The 21,318-nt window shown below is 38.6% G+C and overlaps 1 protein-coding gene across 13 annotated transcripts in view; it reads left to right on the top strand.

The window, feature by feature from the left end:
- The window catches only part of SYNJ1 (synaptojanin 1), a 99,777-nt gene extending 84,471 nt beyond the window's left edge, over positions 1-15,306 (top strand). For 3 of the 13 annotated variants that reach the window (XM_034948277.3, XM_063601299.1, XM_003823996.5), the window contains exons 27-32: positions 1,900-1,938; positions 2,067-2,137; positions 4,282-4,390; positions 4,936-5,153; positions 9,176-9,199; positions 12,252-12,389. In XM_034948277.3, coding sequence (XP_034804168.3) covers positions 1,900-1,938; positions 2,067-2,137; positions 4,282-4,390; positions 4,936-5,153; positions 9,176-9,196 — 458 coding nt within the window. In that variant the 3' untranslated portion in view covers positions 9,197-9,199; positions 12,252-12,389. Of the gene's footprint in view, positions 1-573; positions 622-1,899; positions 1,939-2,066; positions 2,138-4,281; positions 4,391-4,935; positions 5,154-9,175; positions 9,203-12,251 lie in introns of those variants that run through there. The other 10 variants (XM_055105250.2, XM_034948271.3, XM_003823994.4 and 7 more) reach the window with 6 other exon arrangements.
- The last annotated feature ends 6,012 nt before the right edge of the window (positions 15,307-21,318 follow it).

The raw sequence follows: 21,318 nt of genomic DNA, 5'->3' as shown, positions 1-21,318 counted from the left end.
TTAGCAAGCCAGTGGATTACAGTGAAATCTGTCTTAATTTTAAAAATTGCTCCCCTTCATAATTATTTTGTAAGTAGTGTTTGCAACATGTTTTTCATCCTATAAACAATAATTCCTTTACGTCACTATAGTACATTAGAGTTTTTAAAATTAATGCATCAAAAACTAACTTCAAAAGACTTACGTAGTCTCATAGAAATTTATGATTTCTTTCCTTTTGACTATCAAATATCAGAGTTTTTACTTGCTCTGGATATAAGGAGTAAGATGATTTTTAAAGCAAAGGTCTTCATTAAACATATTTTTTAAATTCCCTACTGGTAGTAATTGCATACATAAAAAGAAAACTGTCATCCTGTTTCTACTCTTCTGTTTGAGTAAAGGGAGGATTCAGATTTGAGCCAAGCATCTAAAGTCACTTTGGTTTGTATTGATATCTTTGAAGAAATTTAAAGCAATAAAAGAGCCTTTTTGCAAAAGTGAGTTTACTATGGAAATTGTCTTGTGTGCCTGCCTTTCATTCTGTGCTGTGGGCCCTGAACAATATATAGTTTCTGTTCTTTCTCTAAAAAGGTATTGGAGCCCCTCCCAGTCCTGGGGTAGCTAGGAGAGAGATGGAAGGTAACAAGACTCTTGCATTATAGAAGTGGTTCTCTCATTTTATTTCTCAGTGTCAGCGCCCCACCTCCCCACCCCCCAGTGTTTGCAGGCATACTAAATCTTTTCTTGGTCCAGCTGTGAACTTCTCTTTCCCCTCCTTATGTATACCTTGTATTTTTTCCTCTCTTCATTCTATGTCACCTATAGTTTCTAATGGATATCCATTTAATTTCCCTGAGATCCTTGATGTTGTTTGTACTCTGTTTCATATATAGTTTATATATGCCCAGGTTGTGAAATTACTGTTTAAGAATGCCTTCAAAATTCTTTTCAGAATAAGTAAAATATTTAGAAATGTACTTTACTAACCTGAAGTTTTAAAAATTAATGATTATAATTAAACCCTATTAATTCAGATCCAAGAATATAGTATTTTGTAGTTGATTTCAGATAACATAGCTATTTTATAGATTAGCACTGAGCCAGATTTGTTTAAAAGACCTTTAAGACTAGAGGCCATTTGTTATGATTTTAGTTATTAAAAGGCTGATGTATTTCTTATAACAATTGTACTTGAATTTATTTACAAAAAGGAGAGTTTATCTAAGATGCTGCCCTTGATAGTCACTCCTACTCCTTTTGGCTCCAAGAGTAATTTATTTCATTTTATCCTTCAGCTACCTTTCTAATGAGTTTGAACATATTTTTAACACTGTCTTCCATAAGGCAGATATTTGGTAATAACATATGCCTGTCTTCTGTCTTAATGATGGGATTTTGTTATAGAAATCCAAAAGATCTCATCATAAGATAACCTTATCCACAGTGACATCTACAGCGTGAAGCCCTAAAGTATTGCTACTAGGAGCCTCTTGTGTAATTTGACAAATGCAGTCCTGTCTGTTGCTCAGAAGCCACTTGTCTGCCAGACTCTAAGGGGCAGCAGTGCCGCATCTTGTGACCATTCACACAGCTGACTGTATGTTTTCAAGGTTCACAAGAGAGAGCTCTATGGGGAATGCCACCCTAAAAGTGGTCCCATGAGTGAGATATCAAACTAAAGTCACCACTTGTCTCCCATAAAGGTCTCTCTAAATATTGTAATTTTTCTCTCTTTTGGAGTATTTCATTCAGGACTGATAATACCCTTCATCATTATACAAAGCAAAGTGCTTTGTTTTGTTACCATCTCATGCCCCCATTTCTGCTGGTAATGAAGCAGAACAGCAAGCTGATGTTATGCAATATTGCTTAATTGTTAACTTACAACTAATTTTTTTTTCCCTTCTTGCTTCAAAGCACCCAAAAGCCCTGGAACAACAAGGAAAGATAATATAGGTAAAAACACTTGAATGTAGCTATTCACCCTTAAAACTGGACCGTGAAATAGACACTTGGAATGTAAGTACATGGTTTCTTGTTTATTTTTTTAAACTTAAATATATGATATGATGTCTTTGTTCCAGGACGCAGTCAGCCTTCACCTCAAGCAGGACTTGCAGGCCCAGGACCTGCTGGATACAGTACAGCCAGACCGGTAGGTAAAACCTCGCCTGGGGCCAAGGGGTCTCGGTTCTAAGTCCTGTTTACTACTCGTCAGTTTTGTTACCTTGGAGAAATCATGTGACCCTTCAAGGCCTCAATTTCCTCATCTCTAAAATGAGGGAATTGCACTTGATGATCTTCCGACTCTAACATTATTTTAGCATACTCTTCAAAAATAACAAACTTCATTATTTGGATAAAAGAACAAACTTCATTATTTGGATAAAAGTGATACACTTAAAACAATTATGGTCACTAAATAAATATCTTAAGAGTCTCAGTATATGAGGAAATGATGGATTTGGGCAGCTTTTTATCATTTTACCTGAGTAATTAATGAAGATATAAAGTAATCCTTCATTAAAAAGGATTTTAATTACATTTCAGAAAAAAAAATGATAAATTCAGTATAGTAAAACTGGTTCTAAAGGTTTTTTTCTCTTTTTGGTTTTTTTCTTGATCAGGTTCATCGTATTCCGTAAAGGTATTAGAAATAGGAGAGTAGATGTTGTTACAGGATTTTTCCCTACCTGATGAATGTGTCTTTTCTGTATGTTTATATGTTCTCTTATACACATAGGTTTTTTATTATTTGAAAACTTTCTCTGGACTATAACAGGTAATCAAGAACAGAGAGAAAGAGCAAATAGAAACCAGTAATCAGTGACTTAGGCTAGTCCAGTAGGAGCTGGGACTACTGAGAGGCCCATATCTGAAGAGTAGGAAACTGAGAGCTGTTACGGTACCTAGAAATTAAGATTATTAAGATTGTGAGAACTGAGGAAACCACTTCCTATGAAGATAGAAATTTTTTGTCTTTTCTGTTGTAGCTGTCCACTTAACAATCTGAAGGTTCTTTTTTATATGTAATATTACTCTTCAAATATTTATCCTCCTTTTTTCAAAAAAAGGGAAATTTGCCATTCACTGATCCCATGACCACACTTGGCACAAGAACTTTCTTGATTCTGTTGAATACCATAAGTATAGGAAAAGAAAGTCAGGATTTTTGTGAGTTTGAAAGTTCATATTTTGCTTAAAATAAATATTGTTAGCTTAGATCCTTCAGCAAACATATGAAAATAGAAAAAATATTTTTCACTGATGAGTCTTTCAGTGTATTTAATTCGGAATATTGAGTTAGTCATTCAAAAGTTGTACTTCTGTGTTTAAAAACAATATATATGGCTGGGTGGCAGTGGCATGCACCTGTAGTCCCAGCTACTCAGGGGACTACAATGGAAAGATCGCTTGAACCCAGGAGTTCAAGTCTAGCTGGAGCAACATAGCAAGACCCCATCTCTTAAAAAACAAATCTTGACCAGGTACGGTGGCTCACGCCTGTGGTCCCAGCACTTTGGGAGGCCGAGGCGGGTGGATCATGATGTCAGGAGATCGAGACCATCCTGGCCAACATGGTGAAACCCCATCTGTACTAAAAATACAAAAAATTAGCCGCATGTGGTGGCGGGCGCCTGTAGTCCCAGCTACTCGGAAGGCTGAGGCAGGAAAGTGCCAGAACCCAGGAGGCAGAGGTTGCAGTGAGCAGAGATTGTGCCACTGCACTCCCGTCTGGCCACAGAGTGAGACTCCATCTCAAAAAAAAACAAGCAAAAAAACAAATCTCAGGGTGTTTTTTTCCCCAAAGTCTCCTAGTTGCTCAGGTATATATCTCTCTATCTCCTTGTATATTTTAAAATCATCCCAGTTTTTCCCCATAAAGACAGCATTGCACATGGTTAAGAACCCTAGCCCTGCAGCCAGTCAGACCTGAGTTTGGATCCTGGCTCTGCTTTCTGTGTGGCTTTGGGCAAGTTGTATATATTTCTTCATCTTAATTTAAAATAGAGATGATAAAATAATACCTACTTCTGAGGGATATTTTGAAGATGAAATGGAAATGCCTGTACAGTACTTAATTAACATAATGTCTGGCACATAGTAAATAGTCAGAAGTAAACAGGAAGATTTTAAAATTCATCATTATAATGGCTTCAAGTAGAGAGCACTTAAAATGACAAATTAGAGACTAATACCATAGAAGAAAGTAAATGAGATGCAAAAGCAAATGTTTTCACAGAATTTTACCTGTGGAAGGTAAGTAAATGTCTCAAGTGTTATGTTTCCTATCTGTAGACGATTCCTCCTCGTGCTGGAGTTATCAGTGCCCCACAGAGCCACGCGCGGGCATCTGCTGGAAGACTGACTCCTGAAAGCCAAAGCAAAACATCAGAAACGTCGAAAGGTAGGTCCTCTTTGGGAGGCTGAGGCAGGAGGATCACTTGAGCCCAGAAATTTGAGACCAGCTTGGGCAACATAGTGAGACCCGCCTGTAAAAAAATTAAAAACTCTTAAAATTAGCCAGGGGTGATGGCACATGCCTGTGGTCCCAGCTACTCGGGCGGCTAAGGTGGGAGGATCACTTGAGCCTGGGAGGTTGAGACTGTGGTAAGCCGTGATCACACCACTGCACTCCAGCCTGGGCAAAAGAACAACACCCTGTCTCAAAAATCAAAAATTTTTAAAAATTGAGAGAAAAGAAAGGTAGATACTATATTAGAAATACTGTACTGGTTTTGTTGTATATTTTTCTCTTTTTCCTTCTGTCATCTCCCACCTTCTACAACATATATTCAGATAGCTATATCCTTCCTTCATTATACCACAAGAAATGAGGCTACTTATTGGGGGAAGAAATAACTAGAATGTTCTCCTAACATTTCACTAAAGAAGGAAAAAAACATGGTTTTCTAGAATACACCTAACATCTGACAACCACTGGTTTTTTAGGTTCAACTTTCCTTCCTGAACCACTGAAGCCTCAGTCTGCTTTTCCTCCGCAGTCTTCTTTGCCCCCGCCTGCTCAAAGGTTGCAAGAGCCTCTTGTCCCTGTGGCAGCACCTATGCCTCAGTCTGGCCCCCAGCCAAATTTGGAAACCCCACCACAACCACCACCTCGAAGCAGGTCATCCCATAGCTTGCCTTCAGAAGCTTCCTCACAACCGCAAGTAAGTCTCATTTGTTACACAAAATATTATCTTTGATGCATATGATTTAGTCTTTGAACATACCTATTTTAATTATTGCCTGTTATAAGAAGTAAAAATAAATACGAGTTTTAATTTTCTTTTTATATTTGTTATTATACATATATATGTGTATATATATATGTTTGGGTTTTTTGTTGTTGTTTGTTTGTTTTTTCCTTTTTAAGACGAAGTCTTGCTCTGTCTCCCAGGCTGGAGTGAAGTGGCATGATCTCCGCTCACTGCAACCTCCGCCTCCCGGGGTTCAAGCGATTCTCCTGCCTCAGCCTCCTGAGTAGCTGGGATTACAGGTGCCTGCCACCATGCCCGGCTAATTTTTATATTTTTGGTAGAGACAGGGTTTCACCATGTTAGCCAGGCTGGTCTTGAACTCCTGACCTCAGGCAATCTGCCCACCTCAGTCTCCCAAAGTGCTGGGATTACAGGCGTGAGCCACCATACCCAGCCTACTCTGAATTTTCAAAGTGATCTTTCCTTAAAAGTATCTCATTAAACTCTTTTGAAAAAACTGTGAGATGAGTGAACCCTAACACTTTGGAAGGCTGAGGTGGGCAGATCCCTTGAGCCTGCGAGTTCAAGACCAGCCTGGGCAACATAGAGAAACCTTGTCTCTACAAATTAAAGAACTATCCAGGTGTTGTGCCATGCACCTGTGGTCCTGGCTACTTGGGAGTCTGAGGTGGGAGGATTACTTGAGCCCAGGAGGTCAAGGCTGCAGTGAGCCATGATCGCTCCACTGCATTCCAGCCTGGTGACACAGTGAGACCCTGTACCTCCAAAAATAATAATAAATAAATAAAAAGTCTTCTTTTACACTTTGGAAAGATCTGAAATACAGAAATAATACGTATTGGCAATGTCCCTTTTACACATTTATAAGTAATAGTTTACATTTATTTTTACAGATATATAGGTATGTCCAGCTAGTTGGCAGAAGTGAGCAGTTTCTTAAGTGTTTACAGGGTGAAAACAGATGTTAAAGTAAATATGATTCAATACAATATGAATAAAGTTAGCAGTTAGCATTTATTAAGTCACATTTGTAAAAGTTGAAGGATATATAATACAGAAAAATAAATGTTCCCTTAAGCTGGTTAATACCAAAAAGAATTCTATATTTTTTTAGTTTAGAAAATTGAGGATGAAGTCTGGGAGCGGTGGCACATGCCTGTAATCCCAGCACTTTGGGAGGCCATGGCGGGTCGATTGCCTGAGGTCAGGAATTCAAGACCAGCCTGACCAATATGGTGAAACCCTGTCTCTTTTGTTTTGTAAAAATACAAAAATTACCCAGGCGTGGTGGTGTGCGCCTGTAGTCCCAGCTACTCAGGAGGCTGAGACAGGAGAATTGCTTGAACCTGCGAGGTGGAGGTTGCAGTGAGCTGAGATCGCACCACTGCACTCCAGCCTGGGTGACAGAGCGAGACTCCATCTCAAAAAAAAAAAAAAAAAAAGAAAAAAGAAAAATTGAGGATGGTGAAAATATATAATAATGGTAGAACTCCTTCAAATGATTTTTTTTTCTGCTAATCCATTTTTAGTGAATCGTGAATTTTTCTTATTTTCTTGTATACTCTTTTGTAGTTTTTAAAATGTTAATTGAAGGGCAAAAAACTTTTTCAACTAGCCACTTTGAGCTTTCTAGGACTGTTTTAGGGCATCCATCTCATTGTAGATGCGTGCCATAATTACTAAAACTCTGATGGTTTAAGTGTCCTTAGACCAATACGAAAGTAGATAAAGTACTCTGAAAAACTTCTGGAGGTGCAAACTGTTAGCTGAGATTGTAGTTATCATTATAAAATCATTCTAAGACACATATCATTTTCTCAGAAAACTTTCCATTGTTTTGATTTATGTTTTTCATTGAAGTGAGTATAGCGATTTGGTGGCCGACGGGCACATGCTTTGTGTGTGCCCCCTTAGATTGTGTTCTTGAATCTCATGGTTGTCAGTTCATCAAAAAGACAAAGATATTTGTTTCAAATCCTGAAGTATCTTTTTGCCTCAGTCATTGATATCAAACTCCTTAATATTAGATACACAGACATACTTTTCTTTCTTGGAGGGTGGGGTCTTGTTTACATGCAGAGTGTCATTGTGAGGGATGACAAAGTGGTTACAGTTTCCTCCAGGGAATGCCCAATGCTGGGGGCCAGGAGGCAGGTGAGGAGGAGTCTTTCTATCTTTTTGTACCTTTTGAATTTTGAACCATAAAATAATGCCTATTTCAAAAATAATAAAAAATTTTTTAAATTATTGGAAGTAGCTGTTAAGTTGAACAATTTACAAGATTTTCAAACCTGATGGTGAGATTTTTAAATATGACAAGTTTGATATTTTGTAATGACATGGAATAGTTTTAGAATTGAACATTTGTAACTTTTACAAGTCTTTACTTATCCTATTCCAAATCTACAAGGTATTTAAAACATAATGTATATGACCCAGTTTTACTTTTTATTATTTATCCTTTGACTTTATAATTTTGTATAGAAGAGATTCGTTTAATTCGAGTGATTATATAACATGTTATACGTCCTTTACAAAGTATAAAAAATCCTCACTTATCTATCTGACTTCTAGCATCTTAGTCATCTGTATCAGCTGAGAGCCAGAAATAAGGAAATGCAACTGGAAGTAAAGGAACCAAACTCACTGCTGTACTGTTACTGTGAGACCTGGTAGAAAAATCGCAGCATTCTAGACCCATTTAATGGAGGATACAGCAACCTTGTACCTCTCAGTATAAACCTATTCCTGATCTCCTGTCCACTGCCAGAGCTGATACATAAAACTCTGAGTGTTAAATAAGAGTCTCATGTTTACTAGGCAGGAAATTCTAAAGTACTTAATATATTTCAGGGTGATGTCTCTGAATTGTCAAAATTAGTTTTGCTATTTAGTAATAGGTTTAGATATTGGAGAAGATTTACCTCAAAACTTGCTTGAGGATACTAGATTTTAAAAAATAATGGTATATTATAGAGGGATTATGATTTCATTTTTAAACAAAGGTAAATTCCAAATTTCTTGTAAGGTACAAGTTTCTTGTACCTTCCAACTAATACATTATGAAGTAAATTAATGATATTAAGAGTATCATCCTTCAGAAAATTTGAGTAAGATAAAACAAGCTAGATGAGTACTAATTTTCAGTAGGGTAGTCTTTTTGCAAAATAGTATGTACCAAAAATGGTACCATTTTGTACCATTACATTGCCATTTTCTCTAATAATGACATCCCTAGGCTATCCTAAGGCTGTGTCTTAGTCTGCTTGGGTTGACATATGAAATACCATAGACTGGGTGGCTTACACAACAGAAATTTATTTTCTCACAGTTTTGGAGGCTGGAAGTCTGAGATCAGGGTGCCAGCATGGTTGAGTTCTGGTGAGGGCACTCTTTGTGGTGTGCTGACAGCCACCTTCTCATTGTGTGTTCACACAGCCTCATTGCATGTGGTGCCTGGAATGAGAGCATGCACACACCCTTGCACACGCTGTCTGGTGTCTCTTCTCATAAGGACACTAATTCCATCATGGGGTCCCACCTTCATGACCTCATCTAACTCTAATTACCTCCTAGTGGCCCCACCTCCAAATACCATCACACAGGGGCTTATGGAATCAACATATGAATTTGGGAGGGGAGAGCACACAAATATTCAGTCCATAACAGATTGCTTAAAATATTTTAGAACTCTGAAATCATTTGGAGTATTATTTTTGGAATAACAAAACTGAACTGGTTAGTAATCAACCTTAGACAAAACTAAAGTCTGGACCCTAATTCAACAAAATTATAAAAGGAATTGGAATTGTCTTTTGAATTTATGTTACAACCTGCAAATATTGCTGCTCTTGGGTTCTGTCTGTAACTTAGAACAGAAAGTATTTTGTTGACTGAATTGTTAGGGTTGCTGGTTGATCTCGGATTGTCCTCCTAACTCTTTCCTTTGATGTCTGTTTCCTTTCTCAAAGCAGGAGCAACCATCAGGGTAACAGGTATCTGACAATTTATCAATCTTACATGTGTTTTCATCCGTCTCAGCACATTAGATGTATGAATCTCTGCTTCATACATCTAAAGTTTCACCCATTTTTAAAACCACCTGTCTCCATTAATAAATTCTATCATACCATAAAACCTGCTTTTTCTTTTTCTTAGTATTTTGGATTTTAGGAACCATGTAGTTGTTCTTGCTAATGCTTTACCACTTTTTGCTTCATTTTTTTATGAAAATTAACAAAACTAAAAAGTGTAACTTCAAGAAAGTAAGATTTAGGTATATGAAGGCCTTTTTGGCAAAACCAGATCAGTTCTTGGTTTTAACAATGGCATTTATGTAATTACATAAACACAAAATTCAGTATGTTTTTTAGGAAAAAATATTTGGGGGAAATATTTTTTCAAATAGTTTTAGTAGCAAGATTGTTATTGGTAAGGAAGAATTGATGGTTTAGAAAGATGAAAGTTACCAGTATAACAAGATTATCTAAAGGTCCTTCCAACACCTTTCTCTGTAAAAATAGCACCAATTTTAATATTGTCATCACAAATCCTGCTTAGATTACAAATTAATTCTAATGTGATGAATGGTGATGTGGTTGTCATTGTAATTTCAAGTCTGGGAAAAATGATCCTGATTCTATCAAATTAACTTATTTTGAAATAAAAATTTTCTTATATATGAAAATAAAGGTGTTTAAATGTATAGCACTGATGCAGCAGGTGACTTCTGTTCTAAGCTGGCAGAGCACAAAATTCTCCTTTCCTATAATGTCTGTGTTGCAGACGGTTCTATCTGCCATAGGAGAATTTTGTCTCAGACAGAAGTATTTCCATTTTGTATTAACTATAAATAGTCCAGAGATTTTTGGTAATATAGAGTTAATTTTATAATATCTATATAAATTTCCTTTTAAGTACATTTCCACATATAGGTCTACTTACCTAAGACATTTAGAGTACAGTTTAAAGTCTGTGACATGTTTTCTGTTTAATTTTGTACAAATTTATCACACTAAGTTTGAAAAAAATGTACTGTTTCAACCAATTATAAAGCATATTCTAGGATAGTTGAATAAAACAGATACTTGAAAGTTATTCACTTAAGTCATCCATTTCCTTTTACAAGTGAACATCCTTCCTTATTCGTAAGCAGTAACTAAGTGTTTCATAGTATGCAGTTACATTTTATTGAGACTGCTGCTGTTTTTTCCCAATATATTTCATGAAAGTATAGTTATGTTGCTTTAACAACTATCCAAATTCCTTTTGGGCAGTGCTCATTTTATTACATTGCCAGTCTTGAACTGAATTTTTTTTTGCCCTATGGTATCCAACCCTGAAGTTTTCTTAAGTTAGCATAAGTGTCCAAGTCATCTACCCTAGTTTTAAGAATTATATACGTTTTTTTCAAAATTAATAATGTATGCCTGATAAGCTAATTTGCTTGTGAGGCCAGAATCATAGTTCTTTTCCTTCATCCGATCATTTGTCTTTGCTCAGTCCCTTGGCTGTGCTCCACTCCAACCACCTTCTTTATGGAGTAGGGACCAAGGGATTTAGGGCAGGAGTGAAGGAATTCCAAGCACTCTTCCTACTGATAACAGTTCACAGCCAACTCTTGTCACATAGAAGGGACCAGGCACCACTCTAGGCACATCATTGTGGTTGTAGACTTCATAAACCAAATAGAAAATGGAACTTTTTTTCCTCTGGTTTTAAGCAATGGTTGCATTTGGTTACTAATAGTGTATCTGTTTTGGAATATTTTTACAAGACAGGAGGGTCAATTTTTTTACGGAAAGTTGTCACATTACTCAGTTTTTGTTTTTTGAGACGGAGTTTTGCTCTTGCCCAAGCTGGAGTGCGGTGGTGCGATCTCAGCTCACTGCAACCTCTGCCTCCCAGGTTCAAGCAATTCTCCTGCCTCAGCCTCCTGAGTAGCTGGGATTATAGGCGCGCACCACCATGCCCAGCTAATTTTTTGTATTTTTAGTAGAGACAGGTTTCATTATGTTGGCCAGGCTGGTCTGGAACTCCTGACCTCAGGTGATCCACCTGCCTCAGCCTTACAAAGTGCAGGGATTATAGGCTTGAGCCACCGCGCCCAGCCTCACATTACTCAGTTTATTCAACAAAGGAGAGCTTACATTAAAAGTCAGCTGTGCCGGGCGTGGCGGCTCACGCCTGTAATCCTGACAATTTGGGAGGCTGAGGTGGGCAGATTGCCTGCGCTCAGGAGTTTGGGACCAGCCTGGGCAACATAGTGAAACCCCATCTGTACTAAAATACAAAAACTTAGCTAGACCTGGTGGCACACGCCTGTAGTCCCAGCTACTCAGAGGCTGAGGCACAAGAATCACTTGAACCCGGGAGGTGGAGGTTGCAGTGAGCCAAAATCATGCCATTGCACTCCAGCCTGGGTGACAGCACAAGACTTGGTCTCCAAAAAAAAAAAAGGGAGGGTGGGCAAAGAACTCTCAAAATTTATTTTTCCAAGTAGAAGACAGAAAGATGGAGTCTTCATCTTAGGAATAAAATATGCTAATAGAATTAATTTTATGTATAAAATTGAATTTCCATAGTAACATTAATTTTAGAAAACACACTTAAAAGAACAATGAAACCACATCATCATCATAGATGGGTGTTAGAATTTTATTTATATAGATTTAGCATAAGTTATAAGTATGGATTTCTTAAGTTCATGCTGAAATGTGATAGAACTGGGCATGAACAAATTTGTTAATTCTGTACAATTCTCCTTCTTACCATTTCAAAACTTGCATGAATGAAATAAGCTCTATTTGATTTTGAGGGATTTAAAAATGGATTTAATTAGAAAGGATTTATTTAGAAAGAAGTTTTTAAAGACTGTAGGTGTTTCATCTTATTTAAACCACCGGAGTAACAAACTACACAAAGCTACTTTTTAGTTTCTAAATTTACATGCTTGCCCCTAAAAGGGAAGAATAATTGAGACAGGAAGAATAGGGGGTATTAAGAGTAAATATAAACTGATTTTTCAGTGCTCCTTTTCTTTTGCAGGTAAAAACAAATGGAATCTCTGATGGCAAAAGAGAATCACCATTAAAGATTGACCCATTTGAAGATCTGTCATTTAATCTGCTTGCTGTATCAAAGGCTCAGCTATCTGTTCAAACGTCACCTGTTCCCACCCCAGACCCAAAGAGGTTGATTCAGTTGCCTTCTGCAACGCAAAGTAATGTTAATACTTTGAGTTCTGTAAGTTGCATGCCAACAATGCCTCCAATTCCAGCTCGGAGTCAATCCCAGGAAAATATGCGAAGTTCTCCAAACCCATTTATTACTGGCTTGATCAGGACAAATCCTTTCAGTGACAGGACTGCTGCTCCTGGAAACCCATTTAGAGCCAAGTCTGAAGAATCAGAGGCAACTTCATGGTTCTCCAAAGAAGAGCCCGTTACTATCAGTCCTTTCCCTTCTCTGCAGCCTCTTGGTCATAACAAAAGCAGGGCTTCATCTTCACTTGATGGCTTTAAGGACAGTTTTGATCTACAGGGCCAGTCTACATTAAAAATCAGCAACCCGAAAGGATGGGTAACCTTCGAGGAAGAAGAGGATTGTGGTGTGAAAGGGAAGTCAAAGTCAGCTTGTTCAGACTTACTGGGTTATCAGCCAAGTTCATTTTCTGGCTCCAACCTGACATTGAATGACGACTGGAATAAAGGTACAAATGTCTCTTTCTGTGTGTTGCCGTCAAGAAGACCTCCTCCACCTCCTGTCCCTCTGCTCCCGCCCGGCACCAGCCCTCCAGTAGATCCTTTCACGACCTTGGCCTCTAAGGCTTCACCCACACTGGACTTTACAGAAAGATAACGCCATGCAATAGAAAACAGAGGGTACTTGCTTTTGGCAGGATAGAGCCAAGAGAATTGGGCATTAGTATTTCATTATGTGCAATAAGTCATTGTAAGTGCACTGATATCTTCACAAAACACCACTATTTGATGTGTACAGAGTTGGACTATGTGTATATTGGAAATAAGGAAAAACCCTTCTCATTGTTAACTGGAGTTTTGATGTATTTCTCTTCGGATGAATAGGAGACAGTAGTAGCCATAAAAAGTACTTAAAACTACTTTAGAAAACAGTCCTTATTCAGAAACTTTTCGGTCAGTCTTCTGAAGAATCTCAAAAAGCCCACCCAACTTTCAGCTGACATTTCCACCAGCCCTCTCATACTTGTTAACAATTGGTATCTATGAGTATTTACCAAAGAGCTGCCAAGGTTACAGTGAACAGAGTTTTGAAAGGCATTGCTTTAAAGGAAAAAAGTATAGGTATGTGTACATATATAATACATACAAACACATGTACTTCTGTATACATTTACGTATTTTTACAATTCATACTTTAATTTCTAGGCTATAACTCAGACCAAATTATACCTAAAGGTTCCAACAAAGTCCCTTTTTCAATATCACATTACCAAAAAGATGGCTGCAAATGTAATTTGGACCTTTCATTAATTTTGTTTTCAAAACTAGAATAATCTCACCACAGAATCAGAATTTTCTACCGTTCCACACGCAACCCCTTCAAATACACACAACCTTGTTACTTTTCACTCCAGCACCTTCATACGCTTTCCTCCAGGAGGACGTTCTTACAGCTGGAAACAGCCTATTTTGTGGTCACTGTCAAGTGGATGGATATTCTAGCGCTCCCAAAAAAGCACTATGGCCTTATATGCAGGGAAGGCACATACCACCAAGTTCAATGAGAAATAGTAGAGCTAACCGTACTCTCTTCTCTGCGTACGTTCGAGTATACGTTGCCCATATCCCTCCCATATTTTCTTTTTGCTGCTTTTGCTCTGGAACTTTGCTTTTAGCAGGGAAAGCAGCCGTCCCCTGAGTGCTTTGAATTGGGAATATACCCAGTGTGTGTTCTCCCCTCTCTTACGAGGCTACGTAACACATCTATGATGCTGCTTTAAGTTTTTAGAGGCTATACCTCAAAGTAGCTGCGGATTTTGTCTCCTGCACTGCCAATATGCAACTGATCCCGCTTTTATTAATTTTTTGAAGAAGTATACAGAATTTTTACAGAATGTAGTATTTTGATATCATTAAGTAAACCAATCAGAAAACTCCTTGAGCAATAGTTGTTTCTTTGTCAGTTTCAGTTACAATCATCTTTACCCATTAAGACTTACATTAACATTCCTTTTATATAAAGAGTTGTATATGTCCACCTAAATTCCTATGTCCACACTTAACCTTTAAAGATGTACATTGAGGGAATATCAAAAAATAGCGTTCATGGCTACAAATATGTAGAATGTTAAAAGCACAGCAAACTGCACTGCACTTATGACATAAAGCAAATCTATTAGGAAAAAAAGCATTTTTCTAAATGCTCAAATGTTATCAAAATACTATATTTATAGAAGTAATCTTCTCTGTTAACAGCCAAGATTTGCTGTTAGAAATAACTCTTGTGAGTTTTATATTGTGCTTTTTGGAGGTTCTAATCATTTCAGCAGTAGCGTCTTAAACAGCAGTATTACTATAAGCAGTTGCTTCAAAATGTGAATTAACTTGTTGAAACTGTGGCTTTAACATCCATGTGACTAGTGTATTTGGTATTTGCTCTCCATTAGCAAAATAATTCATTGTTAGGTAAACTTCACTAGTGCAAATTGCAGATCTGTGAGCAATGTTTCCTATTGGATATAAACTACTGTCTAAAATATACATATCAGCAGCCCAGCCTTTATCAGGAAAATTATACTTGGCAAGTTGCTGAAAATGCACAAAGTTATGAAAGTTAAAGGTATGCTGCAAATAACTAGCCATTATTCTGTGTATTATTAAATATTTACTAGTTCTGTTAAAAGCAGAGCAGAAGTTAGACACTAAGGATCTCTTTGTGAACTCTGTGTTCTCTATATTAGATTGCTGTTTATATGTAAGAATTTTATTGCTTATGTGGCATACAATATTTATAACTATAAACTTTATAGAAGTACAGTATTAAAGTCAGTGGTACACAGACATTCTGTACATATCCTGTGAAACGTGCTGTCATATGAAATAAATATATCTGTCTTTACCATGCTGACTTCTTTGTTAGAAAGGGAAGAATTTTTCTCAGCCATTTTCCTTGTACTTTACATACACAAGTTTGGTGACGTTCAAACAAAATAAGCTTAACCCTTATTGCCGAATCAGATATTTTAATTCAAGACCTTATTTTCATTTATCCAGATAGTGCTTCCTCTAAAACTAAGAAGATTTTCCGAGATTACTAATCATTATTAAAAAGTCCATGCCCAGCCTGGCCAACATGGTGAAACCCCGTCTCTACTAAAAATATGAAAAAAAAATTAGTTGGGCGTGCTGGTGCAGGCCTGTAATCCCAGCTACTGGGGAGGCTGAGGCAGGAGAATCACTAGAACCTGGGAGGGAGAGGTTGCAGTGAGCCGAGATTGTGCCATTGCACTCCAGCCTGGGCGAGAAGAGCGAAACTCTGTTTCAAAAAAAAAAAGTCCATGCACTTATTCCGTAAGAGAGGCCCTCATGCAAAAACATGCTGACTTGAAAATAATACAAGAAATATGAATGATTTTTCTTACCCAAAGTAGAAGGAACAAGTGGGGGGCATAGAGGAATTGGGACAAAAATAACCAGACAGAAAAAGGGACTGCCTAAAGAGACCCAAATTAAAAGGCCAGGGCCGGGCGTGGTGGCTCACGCCTGTAATCCCAGCGCTTTGGGAGGCCGAGATGGGTGGATCATGAGGTCAGGAGTTCGAGACCAGCCTGACCAACATGGTGAAACCCTGTCTCTACTAAAAATACAAAAATTAGCCGGGCGTGGTGGCAGGCGTCTGTAATCCCAACTACTCAGGAGGCTGAGGCAGGAGAATAGCTTGAATTTGGGAGGCGGAGGTTGCAGTGAGCTGAGATCACGCCATTGCACTTCATCCTGGGGGACAGAGGGAGACTGTCTCAAAAAAAAGAAAAAGAGGCCAAGGCTAGGCAAGGTGCAATGGCTCATGCCTATACTCCCAGCATTTTGGGAGGCTAAGGCAGGAGGATTGATTGAGCCCAGGAGTTCGAGACTAGCTTGGACAACATAGACTATCTCTGGTAAAAATCAAAAAAATTAGCTGGGCATGGTGGTGCGTCCCTGTAGCCCCAGCTACTCAGAAGTTTGAGGTGGGGCATCACTTGAGCCCAGGAGATCGAGGCTGCGGTGAGTGAGCTGTGATCACACAACCACATTCCAGCCTGGGCATCGGACCAAGACGCTATCTCAAAAAAAAAAAAAAAAAAAAAAAAAGCCAAGGCTACAGGCCTGTCTGATTGATATTTGAAATTCTTACCTTAATTCTTAATGTTCATTAACCTTTTATTAAGAAGTTACAGAATTATTGGCTTATAAAAACCATTTTAAGATACTTGTAGGTTAATATGGAGTTATAAGAAATAATACAGAGACCCCGTGTACCCCTTTACCCACTTGCCCCCATGGGTAACAGCTTGCAAAACTACAGTACCAGAGCATGACCAAGACATGAACAATACAGAGCATTTCCATCACCATAAGGAGCCCTCATGTTGCCCTTTTCCCACTGCCCTTTCATCCCATCTCCTTTTCCCCTGCCCTTAACCTCTGGCAACCACTAATCTGATCTCCGCATGTATAATTTTCTCACTTCAAGAATGTTACGTAAATTGAATCATGGTATGTAACCTTTTGAGGTTGGCTTTTTTCACTCAGCATAATTCTCTGCAGATTCATCTAGGTTGCATGTACTCTGTTCCTTTTTATTGCTGAATAATATTCCACGGCATGGATGTACCGCCGTTTATTTAACCATTCATCCACTGAAGGACACTTGGGTTGTTTCCAGTTTGGTGGCTATCACAAATAAAGCTGCTATGAAGATAAGTTTTCATGTCTCTGGGATAAATGCCCAGGAGTGCAATTGCTTGGTTATGTGGTAATGGCATGCTTCAGTTTTTTAAAAACTGAAACTCTTCTGGAGTGCCTACCCTTTTACATTCCCATCAGCAGTGCATGAGTAATCCAGCTTCTCCACATCCTTTTCCTCATTTGGTGGTGTCGCTGTTTTTTATTTTAGCCATTATAGCAGTGGATGTTTCATTGTGGTTTCAATTTGCATTTCCTTAACAGCTAATGATAAAAATATTTTGTTTTTGTTTTGTTTTTTGAGACAGAGTCTTGCTCTGTCAACCAGGCTGGAGTACAGTGGCACAGTCTTCGTTCACTGCAACCTCCGCCTCCCGGGTTCCGACGATTCTCCTGCCTCAGTCTCCCAAGTAGTGGGGCTTATAGGCGCCTGCCACCATGCCCAGTTAATTTTTTGTGTTTTTAATAGAGATGGGTTTCACCATTTTGGCCAGGCTGGTCTCGAACTCCTGACCTTAGGTGATCCGCCTACCTCGGCCTCCCAAAGTGTTGGGTTTATAGGTGTGAGCTACTATGCCCAGCCTGAAGATCTTTTCAAGTGCTTATTTGCCATCTTATATTCAGTGAAGTGTCTGTGGTATTTTACCCATCATCTAAATTGATTTTGTTTTTACAGTTGAGGACTATTTACATATTCCAGATTCTACTCATCTTTCATTGGATATGTGGTTTGCAGATACTTCTCCAGTCTGTAGCTTAGTTTTCATCGTTTTTACATGACCCACAGCCAGATTCTGAGCTCTGCAGGACCAGAAACTATAGCAAGGGTGATAGGCATGTAATAAGCAAACTCACAAGAAACTGATGTATAAATCAAAACACCAATTTATTAATGTTAGAAAAATGACCATATCAAAGATTACCAATTATATGGAGAGAGGGGAACTCTTACATGGTTGGTGAAAGGGTAAACTGGCACATCAGCTCAAGAAAACAATTTAACAATGTTAGGTAAAATTCATATACCCTATCAATAAGAAATCCGACTTCTAGAGAAACTAGGACCTGTGGAGCATGAGAGGCATTGTTTGTAATGGTGAAAACCACAAATAAACATCAACAGGGGAGTGGAGTGGCATAGTCATACAGTGGAATTGTAGACAACAGTGAAAATAAGTGAGTGAAAAGAACATATGAGAAAACCTCACAGTGTAGCCATAAAGCAAGATACAAAATAGTAAGACACCATTTATATAACATTTAAAAGGCCAGGCGCGGTGGCTCATGCCTGTAATCCTAGTACTTTGGGAGGCCAAGGCGGGCGGATCACGAGGTCAGGAGTTCGAGGCCAACATAGTGAAACTCCATCTCTACTAAAAATACAAAAAAATCAGCTGGGCTTGGTGGCGGGCACCTGTAATGCCAGCCACTTGGGAAGCTGAGGCAAGAAGAATCGCTTGAACCTGAGAGGCGGAGGTTGCAGTGAGCCAAGATTGCACCACTGCACTCCAGCCTGGGTGACAGTGTGAGACTCTGTCTCAATAAACAAATAAATTAAATTTAATTTAAAATACACAAGAGGATATATTTTTAGGGGTACATACACGTTAATGGTATAAAAAACATGCAATGGAAATGATAAACACCAAATTTAGAATAGCAATTTACCTCTGGAGAAGGGGAAGAAGAGAATGGGATTAGAAAGAGGTATGTGGGGGCTTTAACTGTATCTGTAGTGTATTAGGACAAAAAAAAAAAGCAGTCAATAGAGTTAAATTTTCTCTTTTTCTTTCTGGCTGCCTGACATCCAGCAGCCATCATGAATGACTCATAAATTATCCAGACCAGGACGTTAATCACTGATGAATTGCTTAACAGATACAAATGGTCATAAGATGCTCTTCATCCTAGAAAAGAAACAGCACCTAAAACACTAAGAGAAAACCAGCCAAAACTCATAAGACCACACCAGATGTCATCTTGGTCTTCAGATTCAGAAGTCACTTGGGTGCCTGAGGGCAAGATAACAGGCTTTGCATGATTTATGATTGCTGAAACCACACCAAGAAAGAGCTAACCACAGATATTTAAGACAAGACCTGTATGAGAAGAAAAGGACCTTAAGAAAATGCTGAACAGGGCCAGGTGGTGGCTCACGCCTATAATTCCAGCACTTTGGGAGGCTGAAGCGGGCGGATCACCTGAAGTCACGAGACCAGCCTGGCCAACATGGCAAAACCCCGTCTCTACTAAAAATACAAAAATTAGCTGGGCGTGGTGGCGGGCGCCTGTAATCCCAGCTACTCAGGAAGCTGAGGCAGGAGAATTGCTTGAACCCAGGAGGCAGCAGTTGCAATGAGCCACTGCATTCCAGCCTGGGCGACAAGAGTGAGACTCTGTCTCAAAAAAAGAGAAAAAACAAAAAAAAGAAAATGCTGAACAGAATGCAGTTATAATAAAGTCATGAGGACAACGAATACCAGGGCTGACAAATTTAAAGATACTGCACGGGCTTGATCTGTGGTGATTTTAATAATCACTAGATGATTACTAACCTACATATTTAAACAAAACTGGATGGTCAGTACGTGGGTTCTTATGCAACGATTTTCTTCATTTCTCAATATTATTAAAAATTATATTGAGACCCTGTAAAATATGTAAATTTGTGGACTTGTAGCTCTCTATCTGGAAGGCTATACTGTAAAATTTTAAGAAGTTGATGGGTACAGAATTGGATTCAAGAGAAAGGGCATGACCTTATGGCGGGCAGTCAGGAGCTAAGAAAACATAGTAGCCCATTTCTCCTTCCGGTGAGATAGACATTTGCCAATCAGACCAGTACTGCCTGATCCAGCGTTTAGGTGATCCCTGTCTCAACAGTACTAGAAATAATAACACATCTTCCCCCTAAGGCTCAATCCCCCTTCTATCCACTATCAGTTATCAGTCTTCCTATGAAGCCGGGATTGGCTTTGGGCATTTCCAGGCCTTCAGTCATACACTTTCTCCCCACAGGCCCCCTTCCCCAATACACACTCCCCAGTGATATTATTCGGAATATCCACAAGAGATGTTACTTTTGATGTCACAGACGGGGTCCACCCTTTGATATTTTTTGTCATATCTTAGGGAGATATTACTTCAAATATCACAGTGGGTGTACACTGTGCCAGAAGTGCCTGCCTTTTGAAGGCTGAATAGTCTTCCATTGTATGAATGAACTGCAGTGTGCTTTTACATTCATCTGTCCACGAACCCTCGGGTTGCTTCCACATTTTGGCTGTTGTGAATAATGCTGCTATGAATATGGGTGTACAAATATCTCTTCCACTCCTGGCTTCTAATTCTTTTTCGTAGGTACCCACAAATGCAACTGCAGGAACATCTGATAATCCTGTTTCTAATTTTTCCAGTACACGCCATACTATTTTCACTGTTCCTTCACGGTTTTACATTCCCTCCAACCATATTCGAGCATTCCTACTTCCCTCTAGTCTCACCAATGCTTGTTTGTTTATCATATCCATCCTAATGTGTGGTATCACATTATTGGTTTGATTTGCGCTTCCCTGTGATGAGTGATTTTGAACATCATCTTAGATGCTTATTGGCCATTGCTGTATCTTCTTTAGGGACACGTCTACTCGAGTCTTCTGACCATTGTTAATGGGATGCTTTGGGTTTCTTGTTGCTTAGTTCTAGCTGTTCTTTATACATGATGGATAACAGCCTCTTTTCAGATATATGATTTGCAAATATTTTTCCGAATCCATGGGTTATCTTTTCACTCAGTTCACAGTGTTTTTTGATGCACAGAAGTGTCTGTCATTTAGATGTAATCCAAGGAATCTAATTTTCTTTCGTTGCCTATGCTTTTGGTGTCATATCCCAGAAAGCATTGCCCAATCTGATGTCATGAAAGTGTGGCCAATGTTTTCTTTGAGGCATATTATACTTTTAGCACTTGGGGTTAGGTCTTTGATTCAGTTTGTGTTAATTTTTGCACCTGGTGTGACATAGGGTCCACCTTCATTCTTCTGCATGTGGAAATCAAGTTTCTCCAACACCATTTCTTGAAAAGGCTGCTTTTCCACCAATGAGCTTTCTTAGCACTCATGTTAAAAATCATTTGAACACATAGGTGAGAAGTTATTTCTGGGCTCAAAAACAAACAAACAACAACA

The sequence above is a fragment of the Pan paniscus genome, chromosome 22, assembly GCF_029289425.2.
Source record: "Pan paniscus chromosome 22, NHGRI_mPanPan1-v2.0_pri, whole genome shotgun sequence".
Classification (NCBI taxonomy): Eukaryota; Metazoa; Chordata; class Mammalia; order Primates; family Hominidae; genus Pan; species Pan paniscus.
The sequence above is the reverse complement of the archived record's forward strand: the minus strand, read 5'-3'. Positions and strand labels throughout refer to the sequence as shown.